This window comes from Orbicella franksi, chromosome 3, assembly GCF_964199315.1.
Source record: "Orbicella franksi chromosome 3, jaOrbFran1.1, whole genome shotgun sequence".
Taxonomy (NCBI): Eukaryota; Metazoa; Cnidaria; class Anthozoa; order Scleractinia; family Merulinidae; genus Orbicella; species Orbicella franksi.
This window is the reverse complement of record NC_138147.1, coordinates 8,595,402-8,617,370: the sequence shown is the minus strand read 5'-3', so window position 1 is coordinate 8,617,370 and position 21,969 is coordinate 8,595,402. Positions and strand designations below refer to the sequence as shown.

At 40.5% G+C, this 21,969-nt stretch overlaps 2 protein-coding genes across 2 annotated transcripts in view; both read left to right on the top strand.

Moving 5' to 3' along the window:
- The window catches only part of LOC145481084 (PH-interacting protein-like), a 28,782-nt gene extending 20,788 nt beyond the window's left edge, over window positions 1-7,994 (top strand). The window contains exons 35-44 of the mRNA XM_081459474.1: window positions 153-214; window positions 567-879; window positions 1,655-1,780; window positions 2,287-2,356; window positions 2,859-2,912; window positions 3,155-3,190; window positions 3,498-3,560; window positions 4,015-4,110; window positions 4,547-4,699; window positions 5,991-7,994. Of these exons, the coding sequence (XP_081315600.1) occupies window positions 153-214; window positions 567-879; window positions 1,655-1,780; window positions 2,287-2,356; window positions 2,859-2,912; window positions 3,155-3,190; window positions 3,498-3,560; window positions 4,015-4,110; window positions 4,547-4,699; window positions 5,991-7,121 (2,104 nt within the window). The 3' untranslated portion in view covers window positions 7,122-7,994. The remainder of the gene's footprint in view (window positions 1-152; window positions 215-566; window positions 880-1,654; window positions 1,781-2,286; window positions 2,357-2,858; window positions 2,913-3,154; window positions 3,191-3,497; window positions 3,561-4,014; window positions 4,111-4,546; window positions 4,700-5,990) is intronic.
- A 1,909-nt stretch (window positions 7,995-9,903) lies between these two features.
- LOC145481080 (beta-taxilin-like) lies at window positions 9,904-21,954 on the top strand. Its single transcript, XM_081459471.1, has 13 exons — window positions 9,904-10,019; window positions 10,104-10,290; window positions 10,506-10,585; window positions 11,864-11,923; window positions 12,218-12,328; window positions 13,106-13,248; window positions 13,400-13,451; window positions 14,386-14,505; window positions 15,433-15,507; window positions 16,155-16,247; window positions 16,858-16,953; window positions 19,619-19,732; window positions 21,280-21,954. The coding sequence occupies exons 1-13, from the start codon at window positions 9,975-9,977 to the stop codon at window positions 21,700-21,702; spliced, it is 1,599 nt and encodes a 532-aa protein (XP_081315597.1). The 5' UTR covers window positions 9,904-9,974; the 3' UTR covers window positions 21,703-21,954.
- The last annotated feature ends 15 nt before the right edge of the window (window positions 21,955-21,969 follow it).

Below are 21,969 nucleotides of genomic sequence, written 5' to 3'. Positions count from 1 at the left end.
GAATTGGAATTTGGAGTATTGGTTTTTTTGTGGAGGGAGGAAAGCGGGAGAACCCGGAGAAAAACCCTCGGAGCAAGGCGAGAACCAACAACAAACTCAAGCCAATTGAGTGCGCGATGAATGAGTGATGTCATTATCTGTGTCTTTTTTAGTTGGGACACAGGAGAAGTGGAGCGAATGAGCCCCTGGGATCTGCAGCCAGTTACGGAACATGGTAAGTACTGGAAAATGTGCCCTTGTTTCAGACAAGACCATTATGATCCCCGAAGCTCTTGTCAATACATTTATTCCCGAGCTCGGAATGTCAATTCTTTTTACTAGGCGTGATAGGTTTCTTTCAAAGCTAGTTTGAGAATTTAGTGACTCATTAGTTCAATCTTCTTTTATTTCTGTCTTATTCTCGTAATGATAATGAAGTAGTTGGCCTGAAATGTTATTTATAATTCAGTGTGTGTTTCCCGCGCATTTTCTTGTCGCGTTCTGAGTCTTTAGTCTTTGTGTAGTGGTAATCCTTTTCCCTCTCTCCCCCCTCCTCTCAGCTTTTTTTTTGTCTCTATTGACTTCAGACCCGGGGAACCCAGACCTCTCTGCGCAAGACACGGACGCTTCAGGCGCGGCAACAAGCAACATACCGCTGACCGATGAAGAGCGGCTGACGCTAGCATACGTCCCGGATGAAGAGTCTGAATGGCTTGGTGAGGGACGGGAGGAAATGACACAGCGCCTCGTAACGGGCCTAGAAGCGTTGAGTCAACTTCACTTCGCGGGGCCTTTTGTTTATGCAGTGGATGTACACGAGTATCCAGATTATTGGTCAGTGGTGCCTTACCCAACTGACTTGAATACCTTACGAGAGAAGCTCTTAAACAAGTATTACCGGTAAGACTTGTTTATTGTCCTTGACGCCTACCGGGTGTGGACCAGAATCCAACGCGCGACTTCAGTGCAGCTTACCCTAGGTGCCAGAGGTTTCTCTTGCGCGGTTTCCGGTGTCGGTCGCCGCCGAAGCGAAGTGAAGTATGTCCGTCCGCCGCGCGCGAGAAAAAACCTCTGGTACCCAGGGTATGTGCAGCTTCTCTCTAGCACAAAAAAATGCGCGATTTGCAAACTATTCAAGGAGCTCAGTCACGGTATTTTGAGTTCTTTTGGCCACGTACAAAATTACCTCTGAATTGAAGGAAAACTGAAAATAGTAGTTTACTAAAATAGAAAAGCACCGAAGAGATAATAATAAACCATAAAGGAACAAGGATGGTTAAGGATGGAGAAGATTAACACGGATTACAAAGGACGAACTTGAAGAATTGAAGTTAAACTTTTCAAGATGCGCAAACTGTAACCTAGCGGTTCCTTTAAACTAGTCTACATACGAAAACCTTGCAAAAATGGAACAAGAAATCCCTCAGATTATGGATGTAAAATAACACGGACACTACTGACAATTAGCCTGCGAACGCGGACGTATTTCCGGCTATCACTTGGTACGTCTGCGTTCGCGGGCTACAGAAAATGGGTCTGGTAATTTTTTTTGATACGTTGTGAAATATTTAGAAAAGCGAAGAATTAGCTAGCGAAAGACTTCATTGTATTTTTCCAGTGGGACATACACCTCTTTCTACGGGATACATCTGACGTGCTTGGGTTTTTTTTCCAGGCGAGTAACGGCTCTTCTTTGGGAGGTGAAGCAGTTGGAAAGGAATGCTCGACTTTACAACGAGGAAGAAAGTCAGATTGTTCGAAATTCGTCTAAACTAGTGTCAGTGTTGAATGCGTTCATCAGGTAGGTGACGCGGTGGACTTGGTTTTTGTAATCGTGACGTTTGTTTGTTCGTCGTAGTGTACTTCTTGTTTTACTTTAGGTTATCATTTTCTACAGTGCATGCCGCAAGTTTTGAATACAGTGGAACCCCGCTAATATCACTAAGGTTTGGACGGATTAAAGGGGTGATGATTGACTAAGCGTTCTCCTCGGGGCATAAAACGTGACAGTATTAACAGGGTGTTCGTAAAGCGAGGTTCCACTTTACACTCTAAAGCTGAAGTTTCTAATCAAACCAAAATAATTAACATTGAACTTTGTAGTATTCTAACGGACCGTAGAAATCGTACCAGGGGAGGAAAGGCTATTGTCAGGGAGTTTGTCTCCTTACGATCAGTGGTTTGATCTTTTCTGTGTCTCCACCGTCTTCCCTGATAGTCATCCAGTGGCTAATATGTGACATCAGAGAGAAGAAATGAAAAATCTGTTTGCTTCGTAGCCAAGTATTAAATGTTGTTTGATCTCAGGGACTCCTCGTGTAATGATATCCTTTCAATGTGCGAAGACGAGGAAGGAATAGAAGACGGAGATGTACAGGTGTGAATTTTACTTGAACTCGCTCTATACTTATCGCAAAGTGGAGGCGCGGTGGCCTCATGGTTTGTGCGCTCGACTCCTGATCGAGTGGTCCGGGTTCGAGCCCTGGCCAGAGACATTGTGTTGTGTTCTTGGGCAAGACAATTTACTCTCGCAGTGCCTCTCCCCACCCAGGAGTATAAATACTGTAGGTAACGGCGAATTTAATGCTGTGGGGTAACCCTGCGATGGGCTAGCATCCCATCCAGGGGGAAGTAGAAATACTCCTAGCCGCTTCGTGCTACGGAAACCGGGATAAGCTCCGGCCTGATGGGCCTATTGGCTCGTGTACAGACTTTTGTTCATACTCATCTTGAATGGAGAGTCAGATCAACAGCTTTCGCCTCAGAGGAGTATAACGGTACCGTACTGAGAAGCCACTACAGAAACATACAGCTGCAGGCACTGATGGGTTATAGAAGTTTTGACTTGTTTTGACTTAAAACTTGTTATATGTCCTCAGGTTCAAGTGGAGAATATGTCAGAGGAATCAGCTGGGGAAGGTGAAACATCACAGGTAAAACAGAAATGCTCTGCATGTTTGTTGTTTTCATAATTGTTGTTGTTGTCTGCTTCTATGAATTACCTTGTTGTTTTCGAAGAACGTGAGATCGTTAAAACTTTTCATGACTTTGGTAACTGATTAATTCGCCTCTGGTAGGGGTAAATGTAGAATGGTGACAATCGGTATGAGGCTGATAGCTGTAAGGCTTAGTTGATGTGGTTAATGGTAATTTTTCTCGCATCTTTGTCTTCTAGGATTCTGCTGCGGCGGGTTCTCGTAAAAGAAAACGAGTAAGTGCGGATTTCTTTATTACAATTCATTACAGTTCTTTTATTGTGCCAGATTCAGAACTGACTTCTCACAAGTAAATAGGGACTGTAAGAACCAGTTACTGAGCGAGTAACGGCAGTACGTTCACCAAACGAGAACTTCTCATTCGTTGTGACTAGACTACGAGTAGTCCCTCTCTCGCTTAGTCCGTAGTGCGTGACGCGAAAGAAAACCGCGAGAAGAAAATGGCTGCGCGAAATCCTGGTGGCGAGAAGCACGCGTGCTACTTTAGTTGTGGCAGATGTTGAATGTTTTTTGTTACCTTAGGAATCAAGTTCCTCGGAGGGTCCTAACAAACAGATCAAGAGAGAGCAGCCACCTCCTGTTGAGGTAAGCTATAATCCTGGCTCAGCAGGTGTGTGTCGTGGACAACAACTGAAAATATTCAGGTTTCTCGGCCTGTCGACTGCTCTGTATTTGTCGCAGCAAGATTACGGCGGAGTCACGGCATGTTGTTATTGTGTGCCTCTTCCTGAGGGCTTGCAAGATGAACAAAACAAGCATTTGTTTGAGGCTTATCTCCCGTGATACAGTGGAGCTATGCTATAGGACAATGCTACAGTTGCATGTATCAAATTGCAATTAAAAAACAAAACAAACGTAGATTGATTGCCTTTTTGGTTTGTTCTAGACTGTGCCGGTTCACTCGATGATATTTCGCAGCTTTACTAAAAAACTGGAAAGCAGTGGTTCAATAGCCTGGTTAAGACATAAACCAACGTATTCCTCGTCGGTTTGTTATAGGAACTGAAAATTTAAGTTACTTGCGTATGTTAATTTTCAGCCCTGGATGCAGTCCGCGCATCAGCTGTTAGACTTCCTGGTATCACGTGAAGATGCCACGCCTTTCCGACATCCTGTGGACCTCAATGACTTTCCGGTAAGTTAAGATGTGAACGGAAGGTGGTTTCTGACTTGTGCAGGCTCGTGTACCTTCCTAGATTCCTCTCTATGACCACTAAAAAAGGGTAGCGTGGGTGGAGTCGGACACACCATAAACCCAACACGGCTGATAATTAAAATGATGAATTAAAACAATCAGATCTCATTTGAAAAATAATGCCGCCAATTTCTCCTCTTTGAACGAACCAGCCAACCAACCAACAAAAACGTAATTAGGAGCACTTGAGTTTAATAGATATATATATGTTTCTTAGTGACTGCTTTCTTTCAAAAACAGAAGCTACAAATCGAACTGAAGCTGTAAATTTCATTTTCGCTTCTGCATCTAATTTGTCTGAGTAACTAGAGTTGATTGAACATTGAGTAACACGCTCGATTTCACTGGAGCGCACTTGTTTAATTTTGTGTTCCAGGATTACACTGAGGTGGTGGCTGAACCGATGGATTTCAGCACCGTTTATCGCCGCTTAGAAGACAACTTGTACAACGATCCGGAAGCTTTTGTCAGAGATGTGCGCCTGATTTTCTCCAATTCAAGAGCTTACAACACAGTGCCGCGTTCACGGGTATGATAATGTTACTTATTATATGGCAAGCTCCGCGAGCGGGCAAGATGAATGAAATCCTGCGCTGTGATTGGCTACCCGAGCGGGCAAGATGGAGCTATCTTGCCCGCTCGGGACTACCCGCCGTGTCCCGCAAGAAAAATTTCCGCGAAAACCATATAATAAATCCTTAATTGACCAAGCTTGTTCGGTCAAGATGGCTGGATATTGGCCTCGTTCCTTTTTTGCGAGTTTATGGACCTCGATTCCGTCTCGGTCCATAAACACGCAAAAAAAGAACTTGGCCAATATCCAGCCATCTTGACCTCACACTTGGTTAATAACCCATACATAAACAATAGCCTCCATTTGGCGCGAAAATATGTTTAGATATTTGTCCGATATTTGTCCCAAGTTAGGGGACCCCCTGCAAAAATGGCCATTTGACACTAATTTATGCCTATTTAATTAGCCATCTATAGTTTAGTACTTCCACAACAAGAAAAGCCATGTGAAAATGAAATCCACTGGATCATGTTGTACAACTATCAGTCTATAAGCACAGATATTCATTTCAACTGGGCAATTTGATTTCTCTCCCTGGCTTCATGATCCAGTGGATTTCATTTTCACATGGCTTTTCTTGTCGTAGAAATGCTAAACCAAATATGGCTAATTAAATATGCATAAATTAGTGTCAAATAGTATTTTTGCAGGTGGTCCCCCTAATTTGAAGGGAATAATATATTTTGACCTACTTTTTTGCCACAATCATTCACTCACCAAACCCAACATTGCGCCAAGTTTGAGCGAAGTCGGTGATTTGAGCTGTATCACCTCCTGCCTAGTTCTGCCTGGTTTTCTCGTGGACACACTCTTAAGTTACATGACGCGCTTAGACCAATTGCGAGTGAAAAATTTGACGAATTATAAAATTGAATCAATACACCCTGTCAAGTCCGTGACTTTGGGCTGCAATAACAGATGAGACACCTATATTTAAAGAGGATAACATAGAACAGTTTCATGCTCGAACTAACAGTCCTCTGCCCTAAGTAAGTATACAAACCTGAAGACTAAGAACAGCTACAGATCTATCTACACTAAGACGATAGTGGGTCAAAAATTAACCTGATTTCGTCAGTGGAGGATCATTCCTTCACTTTAAATTTTCTGCATTAGTTGTCCACCTCGGAGGAATTAAACTTATTTATCCTCACTTTGTTGAAAAACGTTATACAAAGGTTTGTTTAGCCCAGTTTATGTTTCATTATTGTTAATTCTATCTCTCTCGCTAAACGTCCCTTTGCAGATCTACAGCATGACTATTCGTCTCTCCGCCATGTTTGAGGATCGCGTCGATAGCGTTCTAAGAGACTGGTACGAGTCTGCATCCGGCGGAGCCCGTCGCACAAGATTACGAACCATGCGGTTGCTCGGATCTCAAGCGCCAGACAGTAGGGGTGGGTCTCGACATCGGGCCTCTCACTCAGGGAGCCAGGCTGCGTCTAGTGCGGCCGCCCACTCTTCAGGCGCAGGCTCGAGCTCCGATTCTCTAAGCGCCCGAGAGAGTAGAACCCGGTCCGTTGCTACTCGAGCTGCGACAACTTCCGATTCGGACCTACGAAACGGTTACGGTCACGCCGTCACCGCAAGGACAGAAACCCGAGGGAGTTCTCGGGCGAACCCGCAGTCTCGTCACGATCGAGACAACGATAACGTATTCGAAGATACTGGAAGTGGGAGGCAAACAAGATCAAGTGCTCGACGGGAACTTGTTATGCGATTTCCTGCCTCGAGGATTCAAGAAAATAGACAGGAGGAAAGTGTTTCTAACGGGCCGCTTACAAGCCGATATTCAACGCGAAGGAGTACATCCTTAGCGCAGGGATCGACGAGTGTAAATGGAGAAGATTCTGACGAGGAAGAAGAGGACGAAGAGGGTGAGGAAGAGGAAGAAGAAGGAGAAGAAGGAAGCGAAGAGGGAGAAGAAGAACAAGGTGACGACAGTGAAGATGGAGACGAAGAGGAACAAGAGGAGGATGATGAGGAAGATGAAGAGGAAGACGACGAAGACGAAGAAGAAGAAAGTGACGACAGTGCTGTAGAGTCGCGCCATCAAACTCGCCGGAAGACTGCTCGGCCTACCCATCGACCCACTGTTACAGTGCGAACTAATCGCTCAGCGAACACGAGCAACGCTCGCTCAAACAGGCGTCAATCACACGGCAGCTCTTCACGTAGGACTAGCGAAACGTCGCAAAGAAATGTGAACCCTCCCGCGCGGCGAAGTTTGCGGAGAAATTCGTCAGCGCGTCGTGTAAGGTACAATGAAAATGACTCCGATAGCGAAAGTGACTCGCTTGGAAACGAGGTCATCGGAGTCTCCAGTCGTGGTCGAGTTAGAAAACCAGCGGTTAGAATGCAAGATTATGTCGAGTAACCAGTTGTTTGACTGATAAGTATAGCCGTGGAACCTCGCCGCCTGCCCTGCTTTGCCTGGCGAAAGCACTTGGATATTAGGCAGGGTGGGGTGGGGAGTTTGGTGCTTGAAGAGCAAACCAAATACAAGTTGTGCGCTATTTTCTGAACAACTAACTGCGACAGAAAGTGTTGGTGCGTGATTTCTTTAACGACGTAGCTTTAAAGCATTACGTATCACGAGTGTGTTCTTGGAGAAAGAAGTTTTAGTATTACTTCAGTTGGAGAGAATATCCTGAGAATCAATCTCAAGGCATTTGAAGCCATTGAAAGAATGAAATACACTTTAATTGATAAAACGAACAAAAATTGAAGTAGGTCATCTTCTATTATTGAAAAAAAATACTTGAACGTTCTGAATCGTTTATATTTTTGTATTTAACGCCATGAATACAGTACATGTTTACAAATCCGATTTCATAATGGTACATTTCATCACGAAGGCTCAAAATGGCCAATTAGACTGTAGACTCTTGTTTTCGATTCATATCAAATAATCAAGTGAACTTATTGAATTGCCTTGTACTCCTTCGTACTTTGTGTTTATACTACATTCAGGAAGTTTTCCATAATATATCACTTATTATTTCATTATACCCTTTCACATTGTACGTTTATCCTTTGTTTTTCCTATGTCTTTAACTAGCCATCAATATTCGCTTTTTGCCATTGCTTTTCGTGTGCTGTTATCAGAAAACAAATTGCGCGTCGGATTAAATCTTTTTTATATTTCAGTTCTTGAACAATTTCTTTGTTCAACGTTAATAAATAAATTAATACATGAACGGCTATTTTGGTGCTACTTGCTAACAAAATAAAGCTGATTACAAATTCTCAAAACCTTGTGCGTTAACATGGTTCCTTTAGTTTTAATTCACTGTTTCCTGTCAATCTCCTGTTTAAAGTAGTGACCAGTAAATTTTACGGTTGGTACTATCTCGCACCCCCGGGGGAGCTTCCTTAAGAAAATATCGGGGATGCTCATCGGAAAATTTGAAGTAAACCCCTAAAAGAGACCAATCCGGGCGTGGCTCGAACTTTATTTGACTCCCAAAAGATACCACTTTACCAGGCACTGCGCGGGAAAGGAGCCCTGGACTCGAGAGACCGGCGGAAATCGATCCGAAAATCCTCTTACTAACCGAGTTCTCGGTCCGTACTGTAAGTTATGGACCGAGTTTTTTCCCCTTCGCGTCTGGGCCTTAAGTCGAAGGGGAAAAAACTAGGACCTGTAACTCAATGTACGAACCGAGAAGATGAGGTAAGTAAGATATTTATTATATCTCTACTGTGTGTCTGACGCGTTCGAGAACGATTTCTATAACGGCTTGAAATTTATGACGCACGTCGGAAGAAAACGAGTTAATTTGAATTCGTTGTGAAGTCGTAAGCACGTTTTAATTGATGCACAATTTTTAAAAAGTGGAAAAAAAGTGTTAAACTTTTACTTGCTATGAAAGTTAAGAACCCACGGCGATTAATTGCGAAGAATTTTGGGAACAAAAACAGCTTTAAATTTTAGCGGGCAGTACAGTAATACAGCCCGCTAAATTGACCAATCACAGCACGCGTAGTAACTGAGAGATACAACAAGTGCAGTTATTATTATTTCTTCGAGTGCACCCTAAAAGATACTTTGGCAGTTAAAAATAGTGGTGTTTCATTGATCGTCAACACTGTAAGTGAGACCAGTGATTCATACACCTAAGCGAGACGAAGAGCATCACCGACCTTTTCATATGGGAGTCGACCCCCCCCCCCCAACCCCGCCCCTGGGCAATCTCGTTCCCATTGGCTGCGAGTAGGAGTAAGAAAATGGAGTAAGAGAAAGAATACTTACGCCCATTATGGTCCTATTTCCGTTTATGTTACTATTATCATTTCTGTTCATGCCTAGTGTACGCCCGCCCTATCGATCAGATGAATGCACGCAGAAGATAAAGATCACGAGAGAGGCGTTACAGTTGATTGAGGTTTCATAGATTTGATAGACGCGCAGGAAACCAATTCCACAACAAAGCGATAGTGATCGGAAATAAAAGAGAAACAACTATTTTGCCATTTGTGTAAATAATCAGGATTTTTCCTGCCTCAAAAAAAAAAAATCTGTGAAGAAGATAAGCGATAAATTTTGATTTGAGTATTGTAACCTAGAGGTGAGATTTTCTGTTTATATTGTTAAGTCTTCTCTTTTGAGTTTGAATAATCTCAAACTACACGAAACATAAGCAGTGAAAGACATGTTTATACGGTTAACTTTAAGTTTATAGTTGGCAGCCATTTATGAAAAGGGTCTGTAGCCATCGTTAAAGTCTTTCGTGGTTAGGTCTTTCCACAAATATCACGTAAAACCGCCTTTTCTTTCCGGAAATTCTCCAAAAACTTTCTAGATATCACAAAAATTGTTCGTAAAACTCTATAAATATCTCCTATTTTTGTTTTAGAAATTAACCAGTTTTGAACCACTCAGGCCAAAATTTTCTTGTAGAAGAAAAAGTAGAGAAAGAAGTTCAGACGCTTAGATGTTACCAGCATCTGTCATTTTGGAAAATTGCTGCTTTGGTGCTTTTAGTGATATGGAATACATTTTCCCAGTGGGAAAATCGCAGAACTTGAAATATCTTAATTTGTCCTAAACATCCCAAAATAAATTAGTTTGGGCGTCGCCGACATTTAACACGACACTTAATGATCGCCACACCAACGACTCTTTGCGTCTAAATATTACTGTTGTTGTAAAATACTGCTGGCTCAGATTCTCCAACGTCCCTCATTCGAGAAGAGCGGTCGACCGAGTTAGGCTTCAAGAAACAACATGATTTCTACTTTAGAAACTGAGGTACCAATAGAACAGGCAAAGGTACTAGGTGGAGAGTTAGCTGAAACATGATCAGAGTTTTTTTTGTGAAACGTAAGGGTTAATTAATAAGTTTTACGATTCTAGAATGGCGAGTCCCACTCGGAGGCATCAACAATTTGCCCGGAAGTTTCCAACAACGCCGACGAAGTAACTCCAAAAGACGAACAAGTCCACGAAAAATCAGCAAAAATTACGGACAAGACGACTAAAAAGGCTGAAGTCAAGCCAACGAAAAGCAATAAGAAGCTAAAAGAAGAGGAGAAAAAGCTAAGTAAGTTACCACAGTGTAAACATTACAAGCTATTGACGGCCAATGCCTAGCGTGTGCAGACAAATTAGCTTGTAACTGTTTTAGCATTAAGCTTAATATTCTTATCGCCTTATGTAATCTTTCACCTTCTGTGTTTGAACAGATTCGTCGTGAATATAGCATATGTGAATCCAGAATTTAAGTTTTAAAATTTGCATGTGGATCTTTTTGTGTAGAACTGTTACTGAAATCATTTGAAGACTTGGATAATCCAGAAGGGAAACTCGACGCCCTTGGCAAAAAGCACTTACAATTGGTAAGAAAACTTCATGAGTAAGCTTAAGTAAAGTGTCATAACTAGTTTGAAACCTTTGAGATTCTAGAATAGTTTCCAACCTAAGCATTGTCCTACAAAGATATACTGGTTTCAGGATTCACTTTGTACGTAAACTTGTAAGCATACTCTTTCACTTTGACGAAACCCGCCTATAGTGACTCTAGAATAAATAAACTTACAGTAACCGAATTAACACTTACATGTCATTTCATCTTTTTGCTTCACCCTAAATATTTTCATTTTTCACTTTCGACTCGAATGCCCCAGACCAAGCAAATTGATTGGGTTTCTTCAATATTTTTTATTTCGTATAATTCCTGACTGCAGTTGATTGCATGTATGCTAGCGCTAGTTGTCTTTTACTGACAATACGATATCAACCACGGGTGGCGTTAACTACTGCAATCATTGATATTTGCATGATATTGAATTTTTATTTTAACTCTTCGTTCTACACTGCTCTCAGGGGGGTATGCTGAAAGTTGACTTCATGTTTTCTCAGGATCCTTTCAGATATTAGGTTGTTATATGATGTTGTGCACTAAACCCAAGTCAGCTGCATAATTTATGCACTCTGGAAAAATCCCACATCACTATAATAATTAGTTTGTATTGATATTAATCATAGTATCAGCTTTCAGTAGAGTAAACCTTTCACAGTCAACATTTAGACTATAATGTTATATCATATAAATTGAAACTTAATTTGAGTTAATTATTAATTGTCTGAACATGGTTTGGTGTACACATTGTAAACTTGCGAGTAATAATTTATCATCAAACTTATTAATAATTATTAAGGTAAAGTGAGTGTGTTCTCAGGGTCCTAGAACTTTTATATTAGATACAAATTTTGTACCCTAAAAAACCTCCTGGTGTTCTATCATCTCTGAGCAATATGAACTCTGATATTAGCAGTCCAGTGAATTTCTCTACCCTGCTGATCAAGTACAAATAGAGATCTGTTTTACTCCTTGGATTGTTGGATGGTTGTGAATTATCACTGACATGTCCACGTAACAAGTCAACCGGGGCACTTCACAGAGCTATATCATTTACATCATATGGCAGACTGGACCAAGATCTTGCACACTCCAAAGCATATTTTCACTGCCACATACACGTATGTTTGTGCCTGGAAGAAATGGCTTAGCCTCCCTATTTCTGTATCCCTGTCCCTATTTACCCATGCTGGGGATCACCAGGCTTCCACAGTACCATTTCAAAACACCAGCATTACTTTTTACTCTACTTTAGGCAGCAGAGCACAAAACCACTGAAGCGAGAAAGGATGAATTAGAGAAGAGACTGGAAAAGGTTACAAGATGACTTATATAATGTTTACAGATCAATAAACTACAACAGGTGTAATTGAATGCATATTTTTAATTTTTACTTATTCTTTTAATTGGGTTTTTCCCCCACATTTTGGGTGTGAGGGGTTCCTAAAAAATAAGGTCCCTCATTTGTTAGATCCCTACCCTACCCCTATGGCTTTAGCACATGCTTTATTGCAGAGTATTCTAATAACAATATTAACTGAGTTCATGTACATGTATATGTGTAAGAATTGGGATAAAATAATTATATTCTATTTAACAATTTTTCCAGGTCGTGAAAGAACGTGATCAATTGCAGTCTGAGTTTAACAAAGCAAGTCTGGCAAAAAACAAGTTGGAGAGTCTCTGCCGGGAATTACAACGTCACAGCAAGCTTGTGAAGGTGCTAGGACTTGTCAGTAATAAATGTTCTCTTTTAATAGCACCATTTAACCCTAAACCCCAGGGCCCTGATATGGAGTAAGTAATGACTTGATAATTTAAAAGTTTCAATGGAAGGCTCTTTTTCAATCAGTTTGTAACTAACCTTCCTCGCTTCACAAAGGGAGTATATTGTCATTGTTTCAGTGGTCTTTTCAGTTTAGACTTTAAGAACTTGATCCATACTTTCAAGCTATCAGGCTGATACAAATGTAGTTACAGCTCTTGCACTTGGCTATAATAAGCTATTGTCAGACAGGGCCATGGCCAGAAAATTATGGCTGAGGCAATATGTGTGGTTTAATTCTCTTCCTAGGTATTTAGGGTTCACCGTTGTTATGAAACAACAAAAACTAAAAAATGATGGAGGCAAGTGCCTCTGTTTGCCTGTTTCTAGCTACAGCCCTGTCAGAGATGTACATGTACTATCAATGTTGTATACTGTGCTCTGGATGGTGATAAAGTATCAACATCTGATGCTAAGATGTAAATAAATTAAAATAATTTGTAAGAAAAGGGGTTGTTTAATTACACAATCATTTTAATTTGTGATACAAAAAATAATGGATTAATTTCCTTCCCAATTGTGAGAGGTAACAGGCTAATGGTAAAAATGTGAAAGTTTTTTTTGAGTTAGATTAATTGCATACGAAACAATTGTTGGCAGATCTAGATTTGTCAGTTTGAACATAGCACCATTGTTTAACATAAACATTTTCCTTCAATCTCCTGTTATCAGGAAGAGAGTCAACTACGCAGTCAAGAAGAGGAAGCCAAACGAAAGGAACTGTCAGAAAAGTTTCAGACGACAATCAATGACATCTCAGAACAGATGCAAGAGAACTACAAGGCAAACCAACAGCTGAAGACTGAAAACAATGAGTTAGTGACACTACATGCACATGCAGAAATTAACAGATTTTACACAGCAGCCTTCTGAAAAAACAGTTAACGATTTCATATCAATCTGTTGTTTTTCTTTTTATGATTTTCTTTTAAATTGTGTCTGTTTATCTGTTCTTACTTCATACAGACTTGCTGCCAGATTGAAAGGGCTTGTTGAGCAGTATGAAGTCCGTGAAGAGGTTAGTAATTTTGCTGTGGAACACTCTACATTTGTAATGATTTATTCTTAAAATTTTGTGGTTATCTGTCTCATGTACTTAGCTTAACCCATTGACTGCTGTGCCACCCGTAACTGGCCATGACAAGTGTTGGCCATTGTTCCAAACAGTTGGCAGTACACATCAAATTTTTTTGCAAATAAATTTTTTCAATAACTCACTCATTTGCATTTTTATCGTGTGACAATTTCACAAAGGAGCAAAACCTCAGACCTTTTTATATGTGATGATTATAATCTGAAAAAAGAAATCCAGGGATTATGCATGTACCCACGCCTTAAAGGATAGTTGGAAATTCCTAGGGGAAGGGATTCAAGAATGAAGCTGAATTAGGGGTAGAGAGGAATCAAGCCAGGGAAACCTTCAGGGAATATGACAGGAATTTCTGTAGTCTCCTTGTTTCAGGGTTCATACGGGTCCTGGAAAACCTGGAAAGTCCTGGAATTTTACTGTGGCATTTTCCAGGACTGGAAAGTCCTGGAAAAGGGCTACTGGTCCTGGAAAGTGCTGGAAATCTGTTAAACTCAAGTAAAAAATACGAAATGTATGGCACACAGCAAGGAGAATTAAAATTGAGATCTTGGGAGTGAAAGGGTTAATGTAAATTTTAGAGTCCTGGAAAAATCAATCTGAGTCCTGGGAAAGTCCTGGAAAAGTCCTGGAAATTTGTTTCTGAAAAAGCGTACAAACCCTGTTGTTTTTGTTTTTTACATGTAGTTAGTGATCTCTTTTGCAGCAAAAAAGCTACCGCTAAATTGTCCTTGATCCTTAGCATTGTGAGGTGATGAAATAAATGTGACTGGATCACTCAAGTTAAAATACAATGCATTTATTACAAGTTCCAATTTGGCCTTGTATGTCATTTAAAGGTTTCTGTTATCATTTTATAACCTAGCATGTGGAAAAGGTTTTCAAACACAAACAGCTTGAACTTCAGTTGGCCGAAGCCAAAATGGCACAGCAACATCTGCAGTTTAATGAAGACAAAGAGAAGACTTTGACAGAAAATCAGCTGGTAAGGAAATGTTGCCTGATTTTAGCCAGTGCATGTAAGTATGTGTTTTTTAATTTTGCAAAATACTTGCATTTATGTTAAAGCAGTTTCATTATCCTTCTGCTTGCAAAAAATAGCCTTACTAAAAGAGTGGCCTTCAATTATCTACTTTGATTAAAATAACAGACAGACCAAACAAATGTGTCACCCACTGACCCACTCTATGGCCAGCAAATGATAATTTAACATACATGTATGTAAATGTAAATCTATTTGATTAGTATACACACGCTGTAAGATGATCTTCTGGAAAGCATACCTGTAGATGATTTCTTTAGATGTTGTCTAGGTGGCTTATCAGACCATTGTTCACTTCTCTGGTTTCAATAACATGAGAAATTATTAGGGGAGGGGGGGGGGGATGTAGCAGGGAGAGGGAAAGCAAGTCCATTAATTCTTCCTTCCTTTGTTTTGCCTGGTTGTATTCCATTAATTTTTGGCCATGCCCATTTTCAATTTACATGATTGTGTAAGCCATAGGGTTTAGGATTAGAATGCCCTGCCAGTGTTAAGTGTCTTGCACAAGAATGCTACAGCACCCCAGGAAAGGTTTGAACTTAGACTCAATAATATAAGGCCACTGTGCCCCTCAACATTCCGCAATTGATTGAAGGGACTTTTAAATCTTGATTGAAACATGCCATGGAATCCCGATTTTTCAAACCCTTATTTTTTTTTAACCTCCCGATAACTCAAACCATAAGTGGTTCCCTCTCCTCAGTTGAACACTGTAATTTTACCCTCGATTTCTCGAACACTTTGATTTTTTGAACCAATTTTTGTTTCCCTTGGAGGTTTGAAAAGTCGGGATTCCACTATAACTTAAACAGGAGTGAAAAGTAATTATAACTTGCTGTCAGGGTAACTTTTGTTTACATAATATTTTAGTTGATTAAGCAAGCTCAAGAATATAAGAAGCAGTGTGAGATCTTAACAAAACAGGAAAAAGAGATGAAATCCCAGGTAGGAGCTAATCAGAATTGGGTGTTTTAAGAATGTACACCATTTGTTTGATTTAAAGTCTGGTTTGTTGTGATGGGTAAGTTGAAGAACTCTATTGATGGTAACGGTGGGTAATTATGTACTGCAATTAGCCAATCAGAAGCCATGTCTACAATATCTTGGCTGAAGTTTGGTATAACAAAAACCTAACTATACCTTTTTGTTATGCTTCGGTGGTATATCAGGCGAGTTTGGTTGAGCCATGGTTCATACTTTGGCTCAACTTCGTCTCTCTAAAATACGAACCATGGCTCAACCAAACTTACCTGATATGTTGCCCGAAGTGTACCCAAAAGAAATATCATCGTATCACAGTGCCGTTTATTTAGCAAATCTTTGTTCAGCACTCAAAGAGTTTCCGATTCTTATTATCCAATAAAAATTGAGCTTGAACTAGTACTCACGAGTGCTCTGAAAACAGTGACGTCAGCATGACCTAGTAATGAAACGTTATGTTGCTATGCAACTTCAGAATTGAATATCATAGATTATTTCAGATGGAACAATCGCCTCAATAATTACTAGTTCCTCGAGTTAAAACTGTTTTTTTTTTTTACTTCTCACTGTATGTTTCTTTTAGTTACTGAAACTGTTTTCTTTTGTTTCAGCTGACAATGTATGCAGAGCGATTTGAAGAATTTCAGAAAACGCTCAACAAGAGCAATGAAGTGTTTTCGACTTTCAAGAAAGAAATGGACAAGGTCTGTGAATCTTTTTTTAAATATGATTTTCTGAGAAGAAAATTGTAGAGCTACGTATTACACGTTTTCACAAACCTGTACAGGATGAATTTCCGAGGGTTTTTTTTTAGTTTGCTCTAACAGAGAAACATGCTGCTTCTTGTTGTTTTGTTATTTGTTCTTTTTTTGCTTGTATTTCTTCTTTTGATAAAATGTTGGTGACGACTGCACACCCATTGTAACTCTACTGAAAGATTTGTAGAGTGGGGTGATGGGAAATCATTGTGGAAAAATGCTGATCTTATTTCTGACAATTTTGAAACCTCGCCCCCGCAAAAGAGGAAACGTTGTTACGTAAACAGTGCTAGAGGACCAAAATAATTTCTTTGGAATGCAAACTGGGAAACATTTTCTGTGGAAGTAAAATACAGCTTAAATAATGGAAATTTTCATTTATTGTTCCTTAGAAAAAAAATTTTTTCCGCGCGCGCGTTAACGGTGAGACATTTAGGGAAAGATTTTCTGCAACTATGTCTCCTTGTTTACGAAGGCGTTTCCTAGACATCTTCCACGCACCTATCACTAATAGTGCACAATCAAGATGTTCATTTGTTGTAATTTTTTCTTATAGATGACAAAAACAATCAAAAAACTGGAAAAGGAAAAACTCTCGTGGAAAACGAAGTTCGATAACGGTAACCGTTCATTGCTGCAAATGGTAGAAGAGGTAGGTCACGCCATTTCAGACTACATCACGCTACATCTAAGGTCACGTTAACCGTGGTCTTTAAATCGTTCGAAACTTCTTTAAAATATTGGTCGAAAATGATTGACAGTGTCCAAAATATGATTTTTGTTGAACGAAGGATCGAAGCTCTTAAGGGACCGTTCATTTTTTATGAGGGAGGGGGGGCTGGTGGGATTTGGGAAGCACCATTTAAAAATCGCATGACCCCCCCTCAGCTTACCAATTTTTTCACATGGCCCCCCCTTTATAGCGGTCATTTTTTGGGATGACCCCCCCTCCCCCAGAAAAAAATTGAACAAACAATATTTAGATTTCAACTTTTTTAATATTTCTCTATTATCTCCCTACTTCACGTTATTGTGTTCACTATGAAGACAATATTTACAATCCCTATACGACAGAGAGCTGTTGTTTAAAAAACAAATCAAAAGAAAGAGAAGTCAATTTCGGATCTCCTAGTTATGGCTCGCCCTGAGCGTGTGGCATTTGGCCTCTCATTGGCATCTTCCTCATCTGAATTGATGAATGCAAGAATGACGTCACTTGAGTCATCATCTCCCCCAGACTCAATGGCATCACTGTCATACTCATCATTGTCACTTTCATCTGTTTCACTGCTGTCAGCACTTGCCCTGTTGTCATTTTGTGTCAATGTCCTGGCATTTCTCAGTGTTGGTTGGCCAGCTCTGAGAGGACTCTTCTGCTGCAAGCATGAATGTCTTACAATTGCCTTTACTTTCTCACTCTTGCTGCTTTTTAAATGCGCAAAATTCCAAAATGCGCAATAATGGCGAAAGTGACGAGTCGTTTAAGAAAAGGTTTACAGCTGAACGATCCAGGCAGTTTGACATCTTACAAGCAAAAGAAGCAATCTTTCTAAGTGCGGATGGCTGTTCAGAAAGGGTGGGTGAGTTTTCCGTGCCAGGGCACCAGTTGAAGCCCAGTGATGGAAGAAAACTGAACTTCTCCATCAAAGAGCTCGGAGCAATTGTGGAAAAGTTGAATGTGATATTGAAAGATGTAAAGGAACACGATTCCACACTCTTTCAGTCCAATGGGCTTGCTTTAAAGCAGGGCGAAGAATTTGCCCACAGTTTTAATGTAAAACAGATCAAATGTATAGAAGCTAAGTTGACGAAGGTCACGCAGGACATGGAAGCACTAGAAAATAAGAAGAGCAATTATAACAGCATATTCAAGGGCACACTCAAACAGCACATCAACAAAAGGAGAAGGAAAAAAGAAAACCGCAGAAAGTCAAATGAAAGAAAGAGGAAGCGGACTGAAAACAACGTCCAACGAGTTTATGGAATCTGTGTTGGAAACCCGCTAGGAAATGATCTTCCAAAATGCCTTGTGTACCCTCCTAGAACGGCCGTCCCGGAAGAGTGTATTAAAGTTGAGGATGTTGCCACGTCGTTATTTAGAAGAGATGGGCCATACATCGCACAGCTCTTGGAAGGGAATTATTTCACCACAAACCTTGAGCAGGAAGTCAGAGATTATGTTTACACCTTCATGTACCCTGAAGAGTACACTCTGACGGAAAGCATTACTGCTTATTGCAGCATTGGTGAAAGAGACTCCCATAGCAGCACAAGCGGCGACGAAGAACTCGATGACAGCGAAGATGAAGATGAGTGCCAGTGAAAGTTGCATTCGAAAATAACAGTGTTAAATACTTCTTTTCAGTAGCTACAAATGCTTTTTGTGGCCAAACGTTTTTTTAAAGCAGAAGGAAAGTTTGTAATAAATTTGTATCCTGCCTTCTATGTTTATTCTATAGCAATTTTTTTGATATTCAAACGTTATGCCATTTTAAAGTTTTACTAAAATATTTCACGTGACCCCCCCTTTTTCCCTTATTTTTTTGGGATGGCCCCCCCTCGAAAGCCATTTTTTTTCGCATGGCTCCCCCCCCCCCCAAATCCCACCAGCCCCCCCTACCTTATAAAAAATGAACGGTCCCTAAGGTCGGCGCATACGAATTATATTTGTCTTAATGTTATTCAGTCATCTGGCATGAATTTTATGCAACTGAACATGTTACGGGGACAGACATTTTCCGAACAAAACGGGCATGTCACGTAAGGAAAACTGTCGCTGCAACATTTCCCCCGCTTCATGTCCCATGGTTTGTGGCGAGCTTTATTGATAAATGGTAAAGGTGAAGGTGAAGTATGCATACGAGCCAAGCTGGTGACCCATTAGGCCGGAGCTTATTCCGGTTTCCGTAGCATGAAGGAACTGGGAGTATTTCTACTCCCCCCTCAATGAGATGCTAGTCCATTGCAGGGCTGCCCTCAGTGTTAAGTTCGCAAGTACCCATTTATACACCTGGGTGGCGAGAGGCACTGTGAAATTAACTGTTTTACCCAAGAATTCAACACAATGTCCCCGGCCAGGGCTCGATCCAGAGACGAGTACACCAACTATGAGGCCACCGCGCCTTCCTAATATAGGTAAATGAAAGAAGTGAAACTGCAGGGAGAAATAAAGGAGTAGTGTGGGTTTTTTTGTGTTTTGTTGTTGTTGTTGTTGTTGTTGTTGTTGTTGTTGTTGTTGTTGTTTGCTTTTTCCTTACGTCTAATAGAATTCTTGCCGTTCCTCATCGCCGCTCTCTTTTTTATTCGCACTTTAATAGCGAGAAAAACAACAAAAAGAAATGACGGCTTTGCGATTGAAGAATGAAAAGCTTGAAAACCTTTGTAGGGCGCTGCACAAGGGAGCTAAAGTGACAGCCAGTGACATCGACCAGGTATGAGCGGACCAGTCTAATTTCATTCTTCCTTCTTCTGACCTATACTTTTCCTTTCCTAGAGAGCGTTTTCACTCACGCAGCCTGCGGCCTTGCAGATTTATTGGAACAAAAGAAAGTGTTTACATTTAACCAATCGAGCACTTTTTCCGTGTTAACATAGCCTCATCTAAACACTCGGAGGGTTGGGAAATTCGAGACAGTTGTGCAAACCCGAGATGTAGTCGAGGGTTTGCATAACTGTCTCGAATTTCCCAACCCTCCGAGTGTTAAAATGAGGCTATGTAAACGCAGAAAAAGTGCTCTATTGGTTTTATAAAATAATTCTCAAAAACAACCGCGAATCTAAACGTCACAACCGTGTTTACGTACTTTCACCTAAATACACCTATCGACCAATGAGAGCGCACGTAGTAGCTCCCACAGGATTGCTTAACATGGCCGCCTTTCATTGTGTTGTGACACCAACATGGCTGCCATGACGTCATGTGAAAACGCTCCATGTAACTGCAGAAAGTCGTTTCACATGTCCCTGCCACGATTTTGATACTGTAGGCAACAGGACAAGTGTTTTAAAACTGAGGTAGTTAGAGCGCTCATAGTTCTCCAGACCACTCGCTTCGTTGATGCAGTTTCTGGTTTTCAGGATGGATGAAAAATCTCTTATCAGAATTTTCGTAACGTTTGTAGCATTAATTGCTGTACATTTTTACTTGTTGTTTGTAGTTTGACGTGCCTTACAGGCTGGTTAATATACTGCTGCAAGACTCGTAGAAATGTACCGCCTGTTGAGATATTTTACGAGTCAAACCTCTATTTCCCAACACCGATGAACCCCATAATACAGGAACATTTAGTTAAGGATAGTTCAACTGGTCCCGGCAGAAAAACCTGAATTCATATAATATCTACCTCTGAAATAAGGACACCCCGTATAACTGTATTAGGGACAGTTCGCTTGGTCTTAGAGATACGAGAATTTTATAATAGATACCACAGTCTATAATCTAAACGACTTCATTACACTTAAAATAAGGAAACTCAGCACTTTCTCTTTGGTATCTATATCAAGAGGTTCATATTTGTATTCATTTTTCTCCGAAAAGGATGGTATTTAACTGTTTCTATTTATTCTGCCATTCTGGGATCAAGAAACACAAAAGTCTTCCTTCGTGGAAAATAGAATTTCCTCTCGTGACGTCAGGCATTCATCGAGTCAAATGGTGTCTAGTTACATGAAGTCATCTGTCAAGTTTGTACTTCACCGATGTCTGGGTAGATAACTAGATAACATCACACTGAGGTATCCGGGTTAGTGAATATGTCGGAAATAAAATGAATTTTGTGTCAACTTGGGAGCACGTACATGTAACTGCATTGTAGTCTTTCGATTGGTCTTACTTTTCCGGCAGTTTTTTGTCCATCCTGAGATAGAACATGATAATGATAGTGTTTATAATAGTAATTTATATTATTGATAATCTAAAGTACCTCGCTGATTTTATCGAGATTTTATATGCCTTGTTTGCTTTTATTTTTCTTTCCAGACCAAGGAAACCAGTTCTGCTCTTTCTAGTGAAGAAATCAAACAGTCACCATCTGGTGGAGAGAGAATAAACGGCAAAAACGAACACAACGCAAGTGCCGGAGAAGAAAAAACGTCAAGTGAACAAACACTTGAAAAGCCAGAGGATGTAAGAGACGAGGAAGACGAAAAGCAGAGCGAGGAACAGTTCATGGAAGATTCTGTTGGCCAGTCAAGTGGCGGGGTTCAAGAACCTGCTGCTGAAAATTCGAATCATAAATCTGACGATTCTGCAACCAGTTCCGAAACAAGCCCGACCGTTCTCTCTGATACACCGAGTAATGCCGAAGAAGTTCCGCTGGATTCCGAAAATATTGCAAGTGAGAGTGAGACGACTTCAGCTGTAAATGAAGAGACAAATGTTCCCGATCGTGCAAGTAGTTGATATTGCTTTGTAGCTATCAACAAACAACACTGATTGCAATGAATACATGGAAAATGGGAAATTTTCCGGCGACGATTAAAATGAAAGCAGTTTTATCCGTGTTAAAGCTTGAAACCTTGTTGTAATTTTTTAGTAGTTTTCTACTCGTCTCGAAAGACATTTTGCATTTTCAATAGTATTGTATTTTTAGTAAGAGTGGAAAATTTTTGTCTTATCGCACTAATAAAATAAAGAAGGAAATTGCTACATGCAGAAGGAACTAGATGG